At 36.0% G+C, this 21128-nt stretch overlaps 1 protein-coding gene across 1 annotated transcript; it reads left to right on the top strand.

The window, feature by feature from the left end:
• Positions 1–3307: 3307 nt before the first annotated feature.
• LOC122055898 lies at positions 3308–20941 on the top strand. Its single transcript, XM_042617579.1, has 3 exons — positions 3308–11824; positions 18395–19628; positions 20624–20941. The coding sequence occupies exon 1, from the start codon at positions 9976–9978 to the stop codon at positions 11032–11034; it is 1059 nt and encodes a 352-aa protein (XP_042473513.1). The 5' UTR covers positions 3308–9975; the 3' UTR covers positions 11035–11824; positions 18395–19628; positions 20624–20941.
• The last annotated feature ends 187 nt before the right edge of the window (positions 20942–21128 follow it).

Below are 21128 nucleotides of genomic sequence, written 5' to 3'. Positions count from 1 at the left end.
TTTTAATATTTTTACATTTTTTTATCGGAGGTAACTTTTGGTAAAAAAAAATCGTTAACCCCGGAATCAAGAAAAATCTTAGTTTTCTGAGGTTTTTCTGATTCCGGATTGCATGACCCTTTTGCTAACGTGTCAGGCATGGAATATTACTCGGGAATCATTGATTACCTAAACCAAACAGAGTTTTCATTGATAACCTTGGATGGATAACCAAGGCTATCAAGGATAACCTCCAACCAAATGTACCCTTAGCCTCTGTTTGGATGGGGTGAGGTAAGGTTCATTAATGGAAGGGGATGGAAGGGGAAGGGAGGGAAAGGAAGGGAAAGTAATATATTTATCTTACCATTGTTTGGAAGGGAAGGAAAGTTTATGTGAGAGGAAAGGGATGGAATGAAGGTTAAATATACAAATTTACAAAAATATCCTCTTATTTTTTTAATAAATCTGCATGTGAAAAAATAAATAAGGATATAATTGTAATAATTTTTCCTTACCCTTCCTTACACACCAATTTGGGGTGTAAGGAATTTCGCTTATTCCCGAACATGCAAGGGGAAGCTTTATCCTTCTCTCCCCTTCCCCTTCATAGCTCACTCTCTCCCAAATAAGGGTAAAAATTCATTTTACCCATGTTTACCTTTCCCTCCCCTTTACTCATCTCCTCCCAAACAGAGGGTTAGGGTGGTTCAAGGTAATCACATAACCAATATTATGGGGAATAAAATATAATCTTAATATTGTTTGATTCAACTAAATAATGATATAATCTAATTTGACATTTACTATATTACCTCTTGTTTAATTATATGAATAATTTTATTAAATAAATTAAATTAATAATAATAATAATAATAATAATAATAATAAACTATATTACCCTCTCAGTATTCTTCTTCCTTTTCCGATCTCGTTTCCCCCTTTTTCATCATCTTCCCATCTCACAATCTCGTCATGCCACCAATTCGATGCCACGTTTCTCAATCGCCTTGGTGTCACCGCCCTGCTTCGCCGGCAGGGTTCGATCCACCACCAGCCGAGCTACCTTCTCCTCCTCAGATCGTCGAGTTCGTCCGGTCATTGTCCTCCCCGACTCGCTGATCCTCTCGCGGGCAGATTTTTGGCCAAGAGGCGAGATCCGTGCCCTAGCTTCGATCTCCTATTGTCGTACCTCTGTGCATTGCGTCTGCGATCGTCTCCTTGTCAACGCCGCCTCCATGCTGAAGGCTAGATCTGTGACGCCGCCGATCGAGGGGGAGATGTTATCTCCTCCCGTGCCCTAGCTTACATCGTTGGTGCCAGAGTTTCAAGAGTGAGTTAGCCATTTGAATCCTCCTGTTTTCTGAGTTCCCCGAGCTGCAACGATGAAACTCCTGACTCCTTACTTTTGCCGCACTGCCAGTCTTTGTGGAAGTGGAGTCGCGGCCACCTGATGCCAGATCTGGACCTTCGCCGGCTGTTCAGGGGAAAAAAAAGCCGCGGCCACCCGATGCCAGATCTGGACCCTCGCACCGCGCGTACTCGTGGACGAGATGGTTGAAGGCGGAGACGATAAGGGCGCCGGCAGAGGACGGTCCTGACGAGGACTCCTCTGCAGAGGACGGTCCTGACGAGGACTCCTCTGCAGAGGACGGTCCTGACGAGGACTCCTCTGCAGAGGACGGTCCTGACGAGGACTCCTTGGCAGAGGAGGAGGACGACAGAGAGGTCGGTCCTGACGAGGACTCCTCTGCAGAGGACGGTCCTGACGAGGACTCCTCTGCAGCGGAGGAGGACGACAAAGAGGTCGGTCCTGATGCGGACTCCTCCTCTTTGGAGGAGGAGGACGACAGAGACTCGGAGGGGAACACTCTTCACCGCTCCAAGAAGGTGAGCCGTTGATAACACTTGCTGTAGTCGGTCGCTTACGATATATTTAATTTCATGGACGCATTGTTCTCTTGGTAACTTTGCTAATCATCAATTGTGCTACTTCCAGGCTGCAGCGTGTAGGAATGGGTAGCTTTTTCTGACCCATACAATGCTCTGGGACTCGCCCATTTATTAGGTTTCATCGTCCTTCCTCACTTTATGGAAATTGAAATGTTGATTAAATGCCCATTACCTAATTTCTTATTTTATGTTTTAAAAATGTTATTTGGTACTTATTTTTATGTTTAAATTCTTAATGATTTAATGTTAAAACATGCCCTATCAATCTACTTGTGAGTTATGCATAGTTTGCTTTTCTCTGTTACTTGACTTGTCACAACTCCTATCCATAACCATGTCAAGGTGATACACTGTCGCAATGAGTGTGATATGAAAAACTAATAGTTTGCCATTCTAATATCTTTAGATTAGGAGGACAACCGATGATGTTTTCAAATTGGAAAGTAATGCTTTTCAAAATTTTAATTTACCTTGGTTTTACGATATATAATTACATCCATTAAATAACTTACCTAGGTTTGAAGGTGGCAGTTCATATATGCATTGCAAATATAGCTTGCTTAGTTGGATTTGTCTGTATGAGACTTGACATGACTAAAGCCAGCTCCAACAACACATTGGACTTCCTAAAGCTATTAGAAGCTCCATGCATGGCTGTTCATTTTTAGTTTGTTATGTTTGATGTTGTTTCTTTTACAGTTGGGAATCTGAAACTATAACGAACTGGTGCATACCTAAGAATTAATAGTTGAATACTGAAATTAACCCAGCTTCTGCTTTGATATACCAACCCATTTTCATTTCAAATTTGCTGATAACTTTCTTATCTTTTTCTTACTTTTTTGTGTTAGCTTTTCATCTTGATCTCTTGATAATTATCATCTGGGTTAGTTGTTTATTTATATTAATTTTTGAGAGTATTTGTTGATCTGATTATCTTGTTCACATAATTTTGTCTATTCTTGCTTAGCTAAACTGAAATAATTCTGTGCTAGTACTTTATAATCATGCTAGGTTTCTTATCCGCAACAACTACAATTTAACTAGTTGGAAGATCCTTTATGAAAGGAACCCTCTAGGAATCTAAGGAAATTTGTCTTGGATGAAAATAGATCTAACCATTGTGAATCCCATCAATGACATACTTTTCTAGAGGTAATGTGGCTTTTGTGGCTGCTTTTAGTCTCTCTTGGTTCAATGCTAAGGCTATTATCCATTAGAATGGTGGTTTATTCTTAAATTGAAGGTGAGATTGAATGTCTAAGTTAATTTTTTTATTCTTATAAATTATTGGAACACTAGTGATTCTTGATTTGCAGAGCACATGCTTTTTTTTGGGAAGCAAAGAATTTCCAGATGAAAATGAGGTCTGTACATCTTACATTATTAATAAACCTTACAATTTCTTTTTGGTACATATGATTTTAATTGAGGCATAAAGACTTGAGTTACTCATATTTATCTAACAAATTCTCGTTGCTGAATTTTATACTAGAAGATAGGTTGTTGACCTGACACTAGATTGGGAAAGTTGTAAGGTCTAGAGAAGAGAAATAGATGATGACACCTGCTGTTGTTTTATGTTCTCCTAAACCCAGGTTGAAGGTTGGTAGACCAACAATATCTATGGGCCTTTGCACCACTTAAGTATAATCTACACATCTTTATATTTACTTGATCAATTAAATTAGGGGAGTATGTGTTGGGACTTCTAAATCAATTAAATATACATCACTAGTTAATTACATGGCTTTACAACTACAATACAACAAAGTAAATTCTGTCATAACTACAAGAATGATGACTCCTCTCACCTAAAATCAAGAGAAAAGACTAATTGAAAGCACATTAGAATTGAATTATTAATCGCCTTGAGATTTAAAATTCGTTTTCTTTTATAATATTCTCAGAAATTTACTTATATAGTGACCCAATTAAATAAGAAAAAATGCACACCTTATCAAATCTAATAATTGGCTCAAAATGACTAAATAAAGTTAACTAAGTCCAATCATCTATGCTTAAAACTCCCTGGCCATATGAAACTAAATAGATTGTTAAAGCTCTCTTAAGGTTGGGTCTCCCATTATAGTGGTGACATTTTCCAAATATCTCACCACACTTGGGATTAGATACACCCTTTCCAAATATCTCATCACATGTAGGATTTGGTCTAGTTAGATACCAATTTTAACTATCAACTTAACCTTGATGAGGAAATTGAACCATCAGTGATTGAGTTCAGAATTATTCAAAATGCTTAAGCCATGTTAATATTAAACTACTAGCCTAAACTCAAATTCTTGTTATTAATCTATACGCTCTATGTAGGACTTAATTAGGCTATCACATTTGCTTATGCTTTAAATTCCATAAAGGAGTAGGTGAGTAGCCTTAGGAGTCTAATTAGGTTGTATCATGTGACATAAGGGTCTAGCGTTTGGACTTTATAGATTCAAATTATTCCTTGCATTGTTTGGAAGTAAGAGTACCTTCAATATCATTTCATGCTTCATGATTGAGTTAGATTTTTGAAAATATAATTATTAGTGGCTCCAAGCATGAGTTATATTTGTGCTCTTGTAAGAATTATAAGAATTTACTTTTGCTTGTTCAAATGATTTTCGCTTTCCTTCTCTAGGAAAAGGAGAAATTTAGAAAATTACAAGGGGAAAAAAGGCATGTGACATTACCTTTATAACTTTTCTATAATAAAAATATTTTTGATACTAAGGATGACTAATCTTACCTAAAAATTAGATAAACTATTTATTTAGTTTGATTAACACTTATTTTTTTGAGAAAATTACTTCCATATAATTTCACTTGGAAAAAGTAGATGAGCAAACAAACATGCAAAATTAAATACATCTAATAATTTTGGATAAACACTCTTTTGTGGTTTGAGAATAAATCACTAACAATCAAGATTCTCACTCTAAAATACAGTTGATACTTTTTTTGGAACGAGCAATCTATTATATCATAAATAAATAAATTACTTGTACCTGCTGGAGGATATCCTAATCCTAAAATACTGAGACTAATTGAAAAAGACATATATATATATATATATATATATCTAATAATGCCTATTATCTTTAACACTTTCCTCCTTAAGATGAGCATAAATAAAATATTAAATTTATTTCATTAACTTGTAAGTTAAACATAGATAAAAGGGTTAATCTATTGCATCAGAAAAGATAATTGCATGTATATATACGACTCAATTAAAAATCCTAATCCTAAAATACTAATGCGGGATTAAATCCACAACACCTATTCCTAACACATCCAATTAATATTTTCTAATGTTACAAGCAGACTGGATAAATCCCTTGTTATGAATTCAGAAGTAGATAAGAGAGAGACTTTAGATAAAAGGGAGACCGAAAGGGAAGTAAAAAAATCTTGAATCCTACTTATTGATTTTGGCGGTAATACATTTGACAATTAGGATTTTCCACATCAATAGAATTCCTGAGAAATGTCTATTTAGTTTTTTTAATTAAAATATGACTAAATAATAATTCCAAACTATTGCTTTACCTTATGACATATTTTGTTTGGTAGGTTTGTATCAAATAGTTCGTAATATATAGGTTCCATGGTAGCCAAATAATAGATTTGGTGGGATATAGTGGTTGCTTCACAAGCTTGTGTTTGTTGTTTTCTGTTAGTATTAGAAGAATGATAGTTTTGTCTATGCAGTTGATGTATTGGTTGTTTTGTTTGGTTTTGAGAATTATTTTTCTCCTCGTATAGATCAACTGTAGTTCTTATCAATAAATAACGCGTAATTTTTTTTAGTTTGGATAATTTACTTGTCACTTATATTTAATTACAAATTTTGATACATTCGGATGGCTTATAAGTCATTTACCTGACATGTATTGTGGTGTTTCTTAGTATGCCAACTATGTGACCAAGCATGGGGGCTCAGCAGATGTTCATACTACAAGTGAATATGTAGTTTATCACTTTGAAATTAGTCATGAATATTTGAAAGGTGCCTTGAAAAGGTAATAGTGCAATGTTTTATGCATCTTAGAGGCAATGGATTTTTCTTTCTCAAACTTATATGTGAATTTAGAGCATTTTTTAATGCCTCTTGTAGATTTAGTCAGTTCATTCTATCACCGTTGATGAAGATAGAGACAATGGAATGAGAAATCTTGGCTGTTGATTCAGGTTGTTTAATGATAGCTTTAATTTCACCACCAATATTTCAATATTGAATGCTTAATAACCTGAGGTCGTTAATTTCTAAATTCTTGCCTTTATGTTGTGCTGTGAATAAACTAATGTTTTGTAGAGTTTATGCAAGTACTACGCCATGATGGTTGTTGTTTAGAATAGTTTTGTTGTCATATATCTACCCCTGATCATCCTTTCAACAGATTCTGTTGAGGTATATTTTGTGTAAAATCCAACTTAATTTTTTGTACCATTTTGATAACTATCAATTATTTCTAAGCAACTCTTATCACGCGAGCATCATGAAACTAGTTGTAATAGGAGGAGGTGAGGTTGTTGGACTATGTGTACATGGTATTCAATATTATTTCTCATTGATTTTTAATAATAGTTATTGTCTTTTCATTTACCATTATTGTGCAGAGACTTTAGACATGTTAGAGGATTGGGTATATCAAAGCAGGTCCTTCATTAAGGGCCATTTATAAGACGGATGTTTCATCTATTTGGAAAAGGGGGAAGTTCTATAGATTAGAGGTAGTGGATGATTTTCATCTTATAGACTTGGCTTGGACCCTTCTTGTCTTCACCGTGAATATCTGAAGAAGCCAGAATATTATGTAGCATGTCTATTGGGCCATGGTTAGTACTATCTGATAATAAAATTTATAGATATGTACTAACCATGGCCCAATAGATGTGTTAGATAATATTCTGGCTTCTTCAGATATTCACGGTGAAGACAAGAAGGGTCCAAGCCAACTCTATAAGATGAAAATCATCCACTGCCTCTAATCTACAGAACTCCCCCTTTTTCCAAATAGGTGAAACATCCGTCTTATAAATGACCCTTAATGAAGGAGAACAGTTCTCCTGGTCCTTTTTTTGTGGATTAGGGGATGAACCACTCATAATTGTGGTCGGATCGTGGCGGTTGCAATTGGTTGTGATCCCTTCCATCCCCTCCACGTTATAGTTTGGTTCGGAGCGGACGGTCGGAAGCCGTCCAGAGGCCACCTCCGCTCGGCGCTTAGCAGCCTGGCCACTTGTCCACCACTGGTGCCCTCCGGGCGGCCTCCGGCCGCCCACTCCGAACTAAACTATAACTTGGAGGGGGCAATGAACCCAGGAAGGGATTGCAACCAATTGCGGCCGGATTGCGACCACGATTCGATCGCAATTATGAGTGGTCCATCCCCTGGTCCACAAAAAAAGGGACTAGGAGATCTGCTCTCTTAATGAAGGGTCTGCTTTGATATTACTAAAGAGATTGAGTACCCAAACCTCTAACATGTCTAAAGTCTCTGCACGATGATGGTAAACGAAAAGACAACTATTATTAAAAAGCAATGAGAAATAATATTGAATAACATGCACACATAGTCTAGCAACCTCACCTCCTCCTATTACAACTAGTTTCCTGATGCTCGCGTGATAAGAGTTGCTTATAAATAATTGATAGTTATAAAAATGGTACAAAAAATTAAGTTAGATTTTACACAAAATATACCTCAAAAGAATCTGTTGAAAGGATGATCAGGGGTAGATATATGACAACAAAACTGTTCTAAACGACAACCATCATGGCGTAGTACTTGCATAAACTCTACAAAACATTAGTTTTTTCACAGCACAACATAAAAGGAAGAATTTAGAAATTAACGACCTCAGGTTATTAAGCATTCAATATTGAAATATTGGTGGTGAAATTAAAGCTATCATTAAACAACCTGAATCAACAGCCAAGATTTCACATTCCATTGCCTCTATCTTCATCAACGGTGATAGAATGAACTGACTAAATCTACAAGAGGCATTAAAAAATGCTCTAAATTCACATATAAGTTTGAGAAAGAAAAATCCATTGCCTCTAAGATGCATAAAACATTGCATTATTACCTTTTCAAGGCACCTTTCAAATATTCATGACTAATTTCAAAGTGATAAACTGCATATTCACTTGTAGTATGAACATCTGCTGAGCCCCCATGCTTGGTCACATAGTTGGCATACTAAAAAACACCATAATACATGTCAGGTAAATGACTTATAAGCCATCAGAATGTATCAAAATTTGTAATTAAATATAAGTGACAAGTAAATTATCTAAACTAAAAAAAATTACACGCCATTTATTGATAAGAACTACAGTTGATCTGTATGAGGAGAAGAATAATTCTCAAAACCAAACAAAACAATCAGTACATCAACTGCATAGACAAAATTATCATTCTTCTAATACTAACAGAATACAACAAACACAAGCTTGGGAAGCAACCACTATATCCCATCAACTCTATTATTTGGCTACCATGCAACCTATATATTACGAACTATTTAATGCAAACCTACCAAACAAAATATGTTATAAGGTAAAGTAATAGTTTGGAATTATTATTTGGCCATATTTTAATTAAAAAAACTAAATAGACATTTCTCAAGAATTCTGTTGACGTGGACAATACTAATTGTCAAATGTATTACCGCCAAAATCAATAAGTAGGATTCAAGATTTTTTTACTTCCCTTTCGGTCTCCCTTTTATCTATAATCTCTCTCTTATCTACTTCTGAATTCATAACATGGGATTTATTCCGTCTGCTTGTAACATTAGAAAATATTAATTGGATGTGTTAGGAATAGGTGTTGTGGATTTAATCCCACATTAGTATTTTATGATTAGGTTTTTTAATTGAGTCGTCTATATACATGCAATTACCATTTCTGATTCAATAGATTAACCCTTTTATTTATGTTTAACTTACAAGTTAATGAAATAAATTTAATATTTTATTTATGCTCATCTTAAAGAGGGGAGTGTTAAAGATAATTGGCGTTATTAGATATATATGTCTTTTGCAATTAGTCCCAGTATTTTAGGATTATGATATCCTCCAGCAGGTACAAGTAATTTATTTATTTATGATATAATAGATTACTCGTTCCAAAAAAAAGTGCCAACTGTATTTTAGAGTGAGAATCTTGATTGTTAGTGATTTATTCTCAAACCACAAAAGAGTGTTTATCCAAATTTATTAGGTGTATTTAATTTTGCATGTTTGTTTGCTCATCTACTTTTTCCAAGTGAAATTGTATAGAAGTAATTTTCTTAAAAAATAAGTGCTAATCAAACTAAATAAATAGTTTTTCTTTTTTTAGGTAAGATTAGTCATACTTAGTATCAAAAATAATTTTATTATAGAAAAGTCAAAAAGGTAATGTCACATGCTTTCTTTTCCCCTTGTAATTTTCTAAATTTCTCCTTGTCCTAGAGAAGGAAAGCGAAAACCATTTGAAATAGCAAAAGTAGATTCTTATAATTCTTACAAGAGCACAAATATAACTCATGCTTGGAGCCACTAATAATTATATTTTCAAAAATCTAACTCAATCATGAAGCATGAAATGATATTGAAGGTACTCTTACTTCCAAACAATGCAAGGAATAATTTGAATCTATAAAGTCCAAACGCTAGACTCTTATGTCACACGATACAACCTAATTAGACTCCTATGGCTACTCACCTACTCCTTTATGGAATTTAAAGCATAAGCAAATGTGATAGCCGATAATTAAGTCCTACCTAGAGTGTGTAGATTAATAACAAGAATTTGAGTTTAGGCTATTGGTTTAATATTAACATGGCTTAAGCATTTTGAGTAATTCTGGACTCAATCACTGATGGTTCAATTTCCTCATCAAGGTTAAGTTGATAGTTAAAATTGGTATCTAATTAGATCAAATCCTACATGTGATGAGATATTTGGAAAGGGTGTATCTAATCCCATGTGTGGTGAGATATTTGAAAAATGTCGCCACTATAATGATTAATGAGATATTAACATGCCGTCGGCTACATATCCTTCCCACTTCCCTCTTCTATCTACATCTCGTCAAACTTCTGTTGCGGTGAGGGTAGATCCAGAAAACGCGATTCCTAAACCTCTGTACGAGGCGGATAAGGTACCTTCTAGGGCATCGTATGCAGCGGCGTTGAGACCACTCTCCCCCTGTGCTTCTAAGAAGAACTTTGAGGGCGTTGGAGAGGATTTCAATCCTGCGATCATCTATAATAATAAGCCAGGTATTTTCTATACGAAAGAAGAAGTTTCATCGCTGGCCAAACCATTTGAGTTTTCTTTGATTGGAAAATTCTCTGGATCTCGTCCTTATGCGGTGGTTCTTCAAGCTTTTCGAAATCTTGGTCTTTCTAGCTTTTTCAATATCCGATTTCTTAGATCTGGTTATGTTTTTATGCACCTCATATCGAGTGAGGACATGGCTTGGGTATGGATTAGAGGAGTGTGGTTTATTGGAGGTGTGCCTTTGAGAATCTTCAAATGGACGCCATATTTCTCATATACTGCTGAATCTTCTGTAGTTCCAGTGTGGATACGCTTTCTAGATCTTCCAATTCATATGTTCAGCAAGGCTACGCTTTTTTTTGCTGCCAGCATCATAGGGAAGCCCATTAAAATTGATGAAGCTACAGCAGACTGCTCGAGACTTTCTGTAGCAAGGGTGTGTGTGGAAATTGATTTGCTAAAACCAAAGATCGAAGACTTCTGGATTGGTATAGGTGAGGAAAAGAGATTACAAAGAGTGGAATTTGAGAAGCATCCAAGTTATTGTGTTCAGTGTTTGCATCTGGCCCATTCGGTTGAGGAATGTTATGCTAATGGAAATAATGGGAAATCAGCAGGGTGGGGTCCGGCATTGGGACCTAAATCTGGTGGTGAGGATCTAAGGGAGAAGTTAAACAAAAGGAATGAAGTTTTTACAGAAAAGGTGGATTCTGAGTTCCCTATTGAGGCACTGGATGGTAATGTTCAGAGGGTTGAAAAGCAAGTTTGGATACAAAAGAAAGTATTTCAAAAGAACAAGCTACTAAGTCTAAGTTAGTTAAAGCCCAAGGAAACTGTTTTAATTGTTTGGCTGATTTGGAGGAGGAAAAAAAAGGAAGTGCTGAGAAGGTGGTTGAGCATGCAGTGGCTGATGTGAACTCTGGATGTAGAGGGGACATGGGTGAATTAGAGGGGAAACATGAATTGGCAGAGAAAATTTTGGAAGTTGAGGAACAAGAGTTAGATGAGCTAGATGCTCATTTGGTTGCTGTTTTAGATCCGGTTCCTGCTGTTAATCAGGTCAATACATTAAAGGCTGGAATAAGGAGGGATAAGGGTAAAACTGTTGTTGGTTATTCAGAAAAGGAGGCATGTTAACAGGTTGTACAAGTCAATCGAGGTAGTTCTTTAGTTCAAAATCAGAAGATGGCAATTCTGAAGGAGACTACAGGTCCTAAATTGGCTGCACAGGTTTCATATGGAAAGGGTCAGATTGTAATAAATCCAGGGCAGAAGGTTTCAGCAGGGGGATGTGGTTGCTCTAGCTAGTCCAACTGGTTTGGCAAGTTTGCAGGAAATGGATGATAATTCTATTTTCAGGGCTGAAGATTATAATGCAGCTTATATTGCCTCTGATATGGCTGGGGTGAATTTGAAGGATGAAGTTGAAAAGAATGATATTTCTAAGTCATTTGAGGATGATGATGAGTCTGATTATGGAGAGGCAGTGGATTCACAGAGGTCTTCATCTTTCCCGCTGGCTTCTTATGTGAAAGACCCTCTTTGGAAAACTTCTACAATGTACGTACCCTGGAGTTAGTCGAATGGTTACTAGATGTAAAGCTCAGGTACCTAAAGCTCCTTCCTCTAATTCCTAAATGTCTGGCCTAATATGGAATATAAGGGGGATAGGGAATAATGCTTCTCTTAGGAGATTACTTTACTTGAAGAAGGTTCATCATATTAATTTTATGGGAATTTTGGAACCATTTATTCCACTTAATGCTAATTTCATTACTAGAAGATTGGGTTTTGATGGTGCTATTTCTAATTGTTCTGGTAAGATTTGGTTTTTGTATGATTATTCAATAATCTATAATGTGCTGATGGATAATGATCAGTTTTTGCATCTTAGAATTTGCTCTCCTAATTTTCCTATATCTATATTGGTAACTGTGGTATATGCGAAGTGTGATAGAGCTGAAAGAAGGAAATTATGGGATGATGTTCTGGCTATTAAACCGGAAATGGATGAGTTTTGGCTAGTAGGTGGAGATTTTAATGTAATATCAGATATTATTGAGCATTCGGCAGGGTCTCTTGCTAAGCCTGGCGCCACAAATGAATTTAATAAATTTATTATGTTTGCTGGACTTCTAGATGCTGGATTTGTGGGTGATAGATTCATGTGGACAAATGGCAAAGTATGGAAGAGGTTGGACAGGGTTTTGGTATCAACAAATTGGTGAGAACAAAAACATATGGTAAGGGTGGAACATTTGAGTAGGGCAGCATCAGATCACTGCCCTTTGTATATCTCTTTCCCTAGCTTTATTATGCCAAGGGCTTCATTCAGGTTTCAAAAAATGTGGATTAAACACCATAGTTTTCCTCTTACAGTATGATTGAATTGGATGTTACCGTGTTCAGGTTCTGGACTTCAGAAATTTCAATTTAAGCTTAAAAGGTTGAAGGCACATTTGAAATGGTGGAATGTGGAGGTATTTGGTAATATTTTTGAGAATGTAAAGAAGGCTGAAGAGAATTTTGAGTTGGCAGAAAAGGCTTTTGATCGCTCTCCAACAATAGAGAATAAAATTTATATGGCTAAATGTCAAGCTTCTTTGTTTCATATATTAGATATGGAAGAAATGTTTTGGAAACAAAAAGCCGCGGTGAAATGGTTCGGAGAAGGTGAAAGGAATACTAAATTCTTCCATAATTTGGTACGGAAAAGGAGGATGACAAGCCGAATATTCAGGATTTGGGATGGAGTTTGTTTGGAGGATAATAATCTTATCCAGATTTCTGGAGTTCATTTTTTTGAAGACCTATTAACAGGGGAGGACTTCGAGTGTGATTCTGTAGGTATGGACATCATACCACAGTTAGTGAGTTTGGAAGAGAATTAAGCCTTGTCAGCATTACCATCTATTGAGGAGCTGAAACGAGTGGTATGACAGATAAATTAAGACAGCGCAGCTGGTCCGGATGGTTTTTCTGAAGCTTTTTATGTGGCCTGTTGGGAAATTATAAAGGAGGATCTATACCAAGCTGTTTAGAATTTTTTCGAGGGGGTTCGCTCCCTAAAGGCATGGCAGCAACTACAATAGTGCTTATTCCTAAAGTTGACAATGTGCAGTGTTGGCAAGAGTTTAGACCAATTAGTTTATGTAATGTTTCTAATAAAATTGTATCTAAATCGTTGGCAAACAGGCTGAGCTTGATGTTGGATAAAATTATATCTCCATCACAGAGTGGTTTTGTGGTTGGAAGATTAATTTCTGATAATATTTTGTTAGCATAAGAATTCAATTATAAGTTGAACTATCATATTAGAGGAGGGAACTTAATTTTGAAATTGGATATGGCTAAGGCATATGATAGAATCCAATGGAGTTTTGTTTAGAGTTATGGTTGCTTTTGGTTTTTCTGACAAGGTTATTGATATGATCAAGAGATGCATTAGTGATTGCTGGTTTTCGGTGAGAATTACAGTTATCTGGTTTCTTTCATTCAAAAAGGGGGTTAAGACAAGGTGATCCTATATCTCCTTTACTTTTTTATTATAATGACAGAATTTCTATCCAGAGGTTTGGATGACTTATTTGTTAAGGGGGCGTTTGGTTTAGGGGAATAGGAGTGGGGAATGAGAATGAGAATCATTGATTGCCATTGTTAATGTTTGGATTATAGGAATAGGAATACAAATAAGGGAATGAATCCTTGAAATTGGGTAATAACTCATTCCCATGTACCTCCCCTTCAATGAGCCATTACCTTATTTTCATCAATCAAAATATTCCTTTATTCTAAAAATGCCCTTGACCTAAAACTAAAATTTTCTCCCTTAATATCAAATATCAAAATATATTTATTTATTTTTTCTTTCATATCACTTCTCTCTCCTTGTTCTCTCTCATCATATTTTCTCTCTCATCATATTTTCACACACTTTCTCTCTCCTTTATCTCTCCTATCACACTCTCTTTCCTTTTTTTTTTTTTCTCATTACATTTTCTCTCTTATCATATTTTCTCTCTCCTCAATCTCTTCCATCGCATTCTCTTCCTTTTTTTTTCTCATAATATTTTCTCTCCTCAATCTCTCCCATCACATATTTTTTTTTCTCATCACACTTTCAACACATTGTTCTCTTTCACTTTCTCTCTCATCATACTTTCTCTCTCACCATACTTTCTTTCTCATCATACTTTCTCTCTCACCATACTTTCTCTCTCCTCAATCTCTCTCATCACACTCTCTCTTCTTATTTTTTTCTCATTATATTTTCTCTCTCTTCATCCTCCCCATCATACTTTCTCTCACATCATATTTTCTCTCTCATCTTCTCTCATCATGCTCTCTCCTATCACACTCTCTTTTCTCTCATCATACTTTCTCTCTCTTCATTTTTTTGTCATCACACTTTCTCTTTCATCATATTTTTCTCTCACATTCATCTTTCTCTCACATCTAATTTTTTCTCTTATTTTCCTTTAAGGGTAAAAAAGGAAATTTTGATTTATTCCGATAGAAAATATGCAACTAACAAAATATTGCTTTTAAGAGTGATATTAATGCTCATACCCATTTCCATTCCACACTACAATGATTCCCATTCCGATTCCTATTCCTAGGAAAGAACCAAACGCTCCCTAAATATCCTCAAATGTTTTTTGAATCTGGATGTACTATGAGGATTTCTCATTTAGCTTATGCGGATGATGTTATAATTTTGATGAATGGCTCGATAAATTGTGCTAAAAGGATTCGAGAGTTTTTGGATTTTTACATGGCTTCTTCGGGCCAATCTATAAATGCTGCCAAGAGTTCTTTTTTATCCTTCAAAATCGATTTCTATTAATAGAAGGGGTCAGATTGCAAGTATTACAGGTTTTAAGGAAGGTACTGCTCTGATCATGTATTTGGGTGTGCCTATATGCTCTGGTAATCGAAAGGCAATTTATTTTCAGCCTCTTTTAGAGAAAGTGAGGGCAAGGTTGCTTGGTTGGAACCTCTCTAGGCTTTCTCATGGAGGTCGGCTCATGCTTATTCAAAGTGTTTCGTGTTCGGTGCCTCTTTATTTAATGCAGGTTTTGCTACCTCCTTTATCCATTCTTCATCAATTAGAAATGATATTTGCCAATTTCTTTTGGGGTTCTTTGGGCTCTAACAAGAAGCCACATTGGATTAGTTGGGATGATATTTGTAGACCAAGATTGGAAGGTGGATTGGGGATATGAAGGCTCTTGGATGTTGCTATGACGTTAACTTTGAAATTTTGGTTTCGATTTAGGGAGCAAAAATCTTTTTGGGTAATTTTTACGTTTAAGTTATATTGTGGTGGTGCTTCTCCATGTGTGGTTCCTTTAAAAAGAAAAGCTTCCCCGTGTTGGCGTCGGCTTGTGAAGTTACGGAATTATGGAGAGAATAATATAGGTTGGATTATTGGAAATAGAGAAATTTATTTCTGGTATGATAATTGGTTGGATAGTGGTCCTCTCTACCTTTCGTGTCCAATATTTGGCAATCCGGATAGTAGAATTGTTGATTTTATTTGTAATTTGGGCTGGAATGTAAATGGGCTTCAAAGTTGTGTGCCGGAACAGATTGTTGATGAAATTAAGGAGGTTGTTCTGCCTAGGGGAATTTCTAGTGAGGCAGGAAATGTGGAAGAGGTTGTACAAAATGGTGTTAAGGATTGTATAGTATGGAAGCAATCTTTGGATGGAAAGTTTACTATGAAATCTGCTTGGAAGGGTACCTGGAAAGACCAGCAACAGGCTGGAGCTGGGCAACAGCAAGCCGTTTAGAGAGCAGTCTGGAGTAAGCTTATTTTCCCAAATATCTCTGTTTTTGTTTGGTGTTTTCTATGGAAACGTTTACCTGTGGATGAAGTGCTGCAAAGGAGGGGGGTTTATCTAGCTTCAAAATGTTATTGTTGTGATTTTGTGGAGTCTTGGGATCATTTGTTTTATCATGGAGCGATTGCATTAGAAGTGTGGAGGTATTTTGCTCAATTGTTTGGTGTTGATAGGTTTTTGGTTTTTGAAAATTGGAGAAGTGGTCGGTCTTGGTCATATTAGGGAGGCTATCCCATTTTTGATTATTTGGTTTTTATAGTGTGCACGAAATGATGCTAAGCATCGTGGGATAAGAATGATAGCTAAAAAGATCATTTGGAATGTTTACCAGTATATTATCTCTGGTACATCTGCGGGGATCATTAAACCAGGGCATTGGAAGGGCTTTATTATGGTGGCTCAAAACTTGGGGTTGCTGGTGAAACCAAGAACTGTTAATACCATTTCAGTGGTGACGTGGAAGAAACCAAAGGTTGGTTGGTTCAAGTTGGATACGGATGGGTGCTCGAAGGGGAATCCAGGTCTATCTTCCTTTGGAGTTATCATAAGAGATCATAGTGGTAATGTTATGATGGTAAAGGATGGACTAATTGGAAGGGGGTCGAATGTTAGGGCAGAATTGATGGCAATCCTTAAAGGCTTGGAATTATGTGTAGAAAAATAATTCTTCCCGATTTGACTGGAGTCTGATTCTTTGATAGCTTTGAAAATTCTATCAGCTTCTTATTTTTCATGGGAATGGCGTAATCTGATACGTAAAATTAAATGTATTATTTGTATGTATCAAGTATGGTTTTCTCATGTGTATAGAGAGGCTAATGCAGCAGCTGATCATATTGCTAACCAAGCGTTTATTTCGCTTGTGGATGATGGATTGAATGCTCCTCTTGATCTGTATACAGATAGAATATGTTATAATCATGAGATTGATAAGGAGCTTCGTGGAATTTGCAATTTGGATAGGAGTGACCTTCCATATATTCAACTTTCTTCAAAACCAGGTTAGAATGAAGATTGGAAACTTGAACTGTGGCTGTAAAGAGCAAAATTCTTGAATGATTATTGTGAATTTGGTGTTTCTGTCAGGCTGGAATATTTTATGGAATACTTTTGGATATGATAGTGTTCTTGTGTATTTCAGTTTGGAAGTTTTCAAAAAGGTTATGTGGTCTATGGGAGGTTTATGAGAGATGAATGATGTATTTATTTCAAGGCTGCTGTGTATAGAAAATAAAAGATAGCTAAAATAAAAGATAGCTGTGGGTTGCTAAGTAGATATGCTTGGCAAGTTTTCTTTTGTGAGTTGGTAATGTGCAAGATTTGGAGGAATTAATGTGATTGGCTGTGGATTTCTTAGTGTTTCTTATTACTGAGGGAGTATTTTATGGAGTATTTCGTTGTATTTCGTCTCCTTATTGGTATTATCCCGTGTTGTTGATTTTTTGGAATTTTATGATGGAGGGCAAGTTGCTGTAATATTTGAAGTGCTTTATCTTGTGGATATTGGGATATGTAACTGGCTTTACTATGGTTTTTTTTTATGCTAAGTTCGGTGGTGATGGAGCTTTTAATTGCAGAAATTTTAAGCTGTGAATGTTTGCTAGGTGTGGTAAATTGTTGTTATTCGGTGCAAGTGAGTTGGAGCTGCTTTCTTAAATTGCTGAATTTGGTGTAATTGCCGCTATGGGTTGCTGCTATTTGTTGATGCGAGATCGCGTGTAGGAAAATTGAGATTTTGTTGAGCTGATGTTGCTGTTGAATTCCTCAGTTTTGCTGTTAGTTGTTGGTTTTGGTAGTGTTCGGTGGATTTCTTTCGTGCATGTGGATTTATTCTGTTTATTATATGATGCCAATGAGTAGTACTGGAGATCAATGTAAGTGGTTGGAGTCGTTGTAAATAAGCTATACTTGAAGGTCAGGTTTAAGGCCCCCTTCTAGTATGGTTTTTCTTTTTATAAGAAATGACCTTCTCCTTAAAAAAAAAAAATATGGCCAGGGAGTTTTAAGCACAGATGATTGGACTTTGTTAATCTATTTAGTTTCATAGGGTTTAGGGTTTAAGCTTTTCCTTAAACCCTATAAGGTCCTCTTCAATTTTTATCTGTGATTGGTCAACTCATTATTTAGTTGATCTAGAGTTCCTAGAATTTCCATGGATTTTTCCCTCTTGTTATTCTCTGGCGATCCATTTTTAAATGTCTATCAACTCATAATTCCCTATCTTGCAGTTTGTTAAATTCCCAAAATATTGCTGCTATAATTTTTAATTGATGTTATCTTTTATGCTCAATACCTGGCGCATGCTTCTTACAAATGAGAAAAATTATTCAGAGGGTAGGGGAAGCTTGCTTTATTTTCTGAAATCTAAAGGATTGTCAATTATCAGCTGGCGTTTCTAAAGGAATGAGCAGGTCCTCCATTGCTTATGTTTTTGTCATGTCCATCTACCTCACCAATTCAGGTCTGGAGAAGGTAAGCCTAATGAAGTGATTGCTGATTAGGGAGGCATAAATCTTATATGCACTCCGATTTCTTGTACCTTTATTTACATCAGTACTGATGCAACTTCAGAATTTATTTTTTAATAGTTGTAAATTCTAGAGGTTGTATTCGGGGTTTGATTTCGTCTTTTGTCATGTCTGAGCATTGAACTTCTTGACACGAGCATTTGATTTTTTTCCCCCAAAAAAATTTGGAATATAACCATATATACAATTTTCTTAGAACAAGTTTTGATTGTCTTATAACCATACCAACAATTTGTCTAGATATACTATACTTCACTGGGCTGATGTATTTATTATCAAAGCGTATTTCTTTTAGTTAGCTTATCACTTATTATTTTAGCAAAATATTTTACTTTTTTGTATTTGCATCACTTTCACAAAATAAACTTTATTTTGTATATGGTGTGCTCAAGTCTTAACCTGACTTCATTCTTTTCCATATGATTAATCAAATTGTGACGTGCACTGCTTATTTTATTTTATTTTTTCATTTTTTTTACTTTTTTTAATATTTATTTCATTAGATTGTATTTGTTCTGCAATTTTTAAGATTTTTCTTAGTGTGACTTAAAACTATCATTGTTTCTTGTTTAGTTGGTTCTTATTTAGGGTCGACTATCTTTGTACTTCTTCTATCAAAATAAAAATTAATCTCTAGTTCTAGGAGAGTTTCTATTTGTTCATGTTACAACCTTTTGTCTATCTTTTATCTAATATCATTTTGCAAATTTTTGCTGTGAATGCATTCTATATTCCTTTGCTAATAAAAGCTCCAGACATTCCATTTTCTAGGAATGATCTTTGCTTTGTAGTTCTTAAACAACTTTCCTGATTTTGCTCCTCTTCCACAAAACTGGCATGTAAGATGGATTGCTTAACTTTGCCTCTTATGCTTCCTCAGTTTGTGGAGGTAATCGAGTTTGTATATCAGTATATTAAGTTGTTGTGTCAACTTCCTCCACCAGAATGGACTTTTAAAGGACTTCAGGATATAGGAAATATCAACTTTAGATTTGTTGAGGAGCAACCGCACGGAGATTATGCAATAAATCTTGCAGGTAAATGAACGTTCAACTTTTCATATATTTTCGGTTCTATATTTATTCATCACAAGAACCTTTACTGGCTATTCAAGAGAAACATCATTAGCTATTCAAGTTGGTATATTAGCATGACCTTGTTTTTTGTCTTTGCTATGATCTCCAACTGTATCTTACTCATTTCCTATGTGGCTCATTAGCTATGTGGCTCATTTCCTATTAGCTATTCAAGTTGGAATATCTTCTAAGAATTGCCATAGCCATTTAGCCTCTTCACCACATTTGTCAAGAGCTACAAACTCAGATTCCATCGTGGATATGATTATTATCGTTTGCTTAGAAGATTTTCAGGAAATGACTGCACCTCCCAGAGTGAATACATATCCACATGTAGATTTAGAGTCTTTTATGTCAAATATCCAACTTGCATTGTTGTATCCTTCGATCACAGCAGGATATCTTGTATAGTGCAGTCCATATTCACGAGTATACCTCGAGTACCTCAATACTCTTTTTATTCCTTTCCAGTGCTCAACACCAGAATTACTCATGTATCTACTTACTTTCCTTACCACATAGGTTAAGTTTGGTCGTGTACAACTCATCAGGTACATTAGACTTCCAATCACTTGAGGAGTGAGATCTTAATTTGGCACTAGACATTTTGAGCCGTTTGTCTCCAGAAAATATGAGAATTGTCATACGGTCAAAAATCATTTGATAATCCATCGTAAGGTAATCCACTATTGATGCCGAGATCCATGCCGTAATGAATAGCCTTAATAGCTTCAAAATATATTATCTGGATAAAACGGAATTAATGATCCGCACCGATTGCCAAGCTATTATAAGCTTCTTTAACAAATCCGCTCGAAACAAACAATCTCGAGTCAGATGCGTGACTTTCACTGACTTCATTACTGGACTTGGCATGGAGATCCAATTTCAGCATATAAATGATAAAGATAATCTTTTAGCTGACGCACTTTCTCGACTTGTTTGCTCTTTAATAGGTCCATGGACTCCCTCGGAGAAGGATCTTCTGCTACTAGCTCAGATCGAGGAAGTACTGCTACAGATCCAGGCCAAACCCAATTCAATGGCATCCCAACACCTAGCGGGCCTTATGATCTCCTTCAACAATATGAAGAATTGGCCTGCTACGGAGCAAAAACTGGCATCTTCAATCCCGAAGAACTTGACAAACGATCACATATGGCCGACATCGAATGGACAGCAATTAAACGCATCCTGCATCAGAGAACTTGAGCTTATCTGCCAGCTCAAAGAAGCCGACTTTCACAAAATAGGCCACTACCAAGGAAAAGGAACCTATTGGCAAAAAGCATTACCAGCTGTTAACACGGCAATGATCGAATTATTCAAAGCATTCATCAGTATGCAACACGTCGCACAGTTAATCAATGACAACCCACCATGAATGACATAAAGGAGCATGGTGAGCCCAGAGAATCCAAAAGCTTTATTCCCATCATGGATTGAGCCACGGGTAGCCGT

This window comes from Zingiber officinale, chromosome 3B (assembly GCF_018446385.1).
Source record: "Zingiber officinale cultivar Zhangliang chromosome 3B, Zo_v1.1, whole genome shotgun sequence".
In the NCBI taxonomy this organism is placed as follows: domain Eukaryota; kingdom Viridiplantae; phylum Streptophyta; class Magnoliopsida; order Zingiberales; family Zingiberaceae; genus Zingiber; species Zingiber officinale.
The sequence above is the reverse complement of the archived record's forward strand: the minus strand, read 5'-3'. Positions and strand labels throughout refer to the sequence as shown.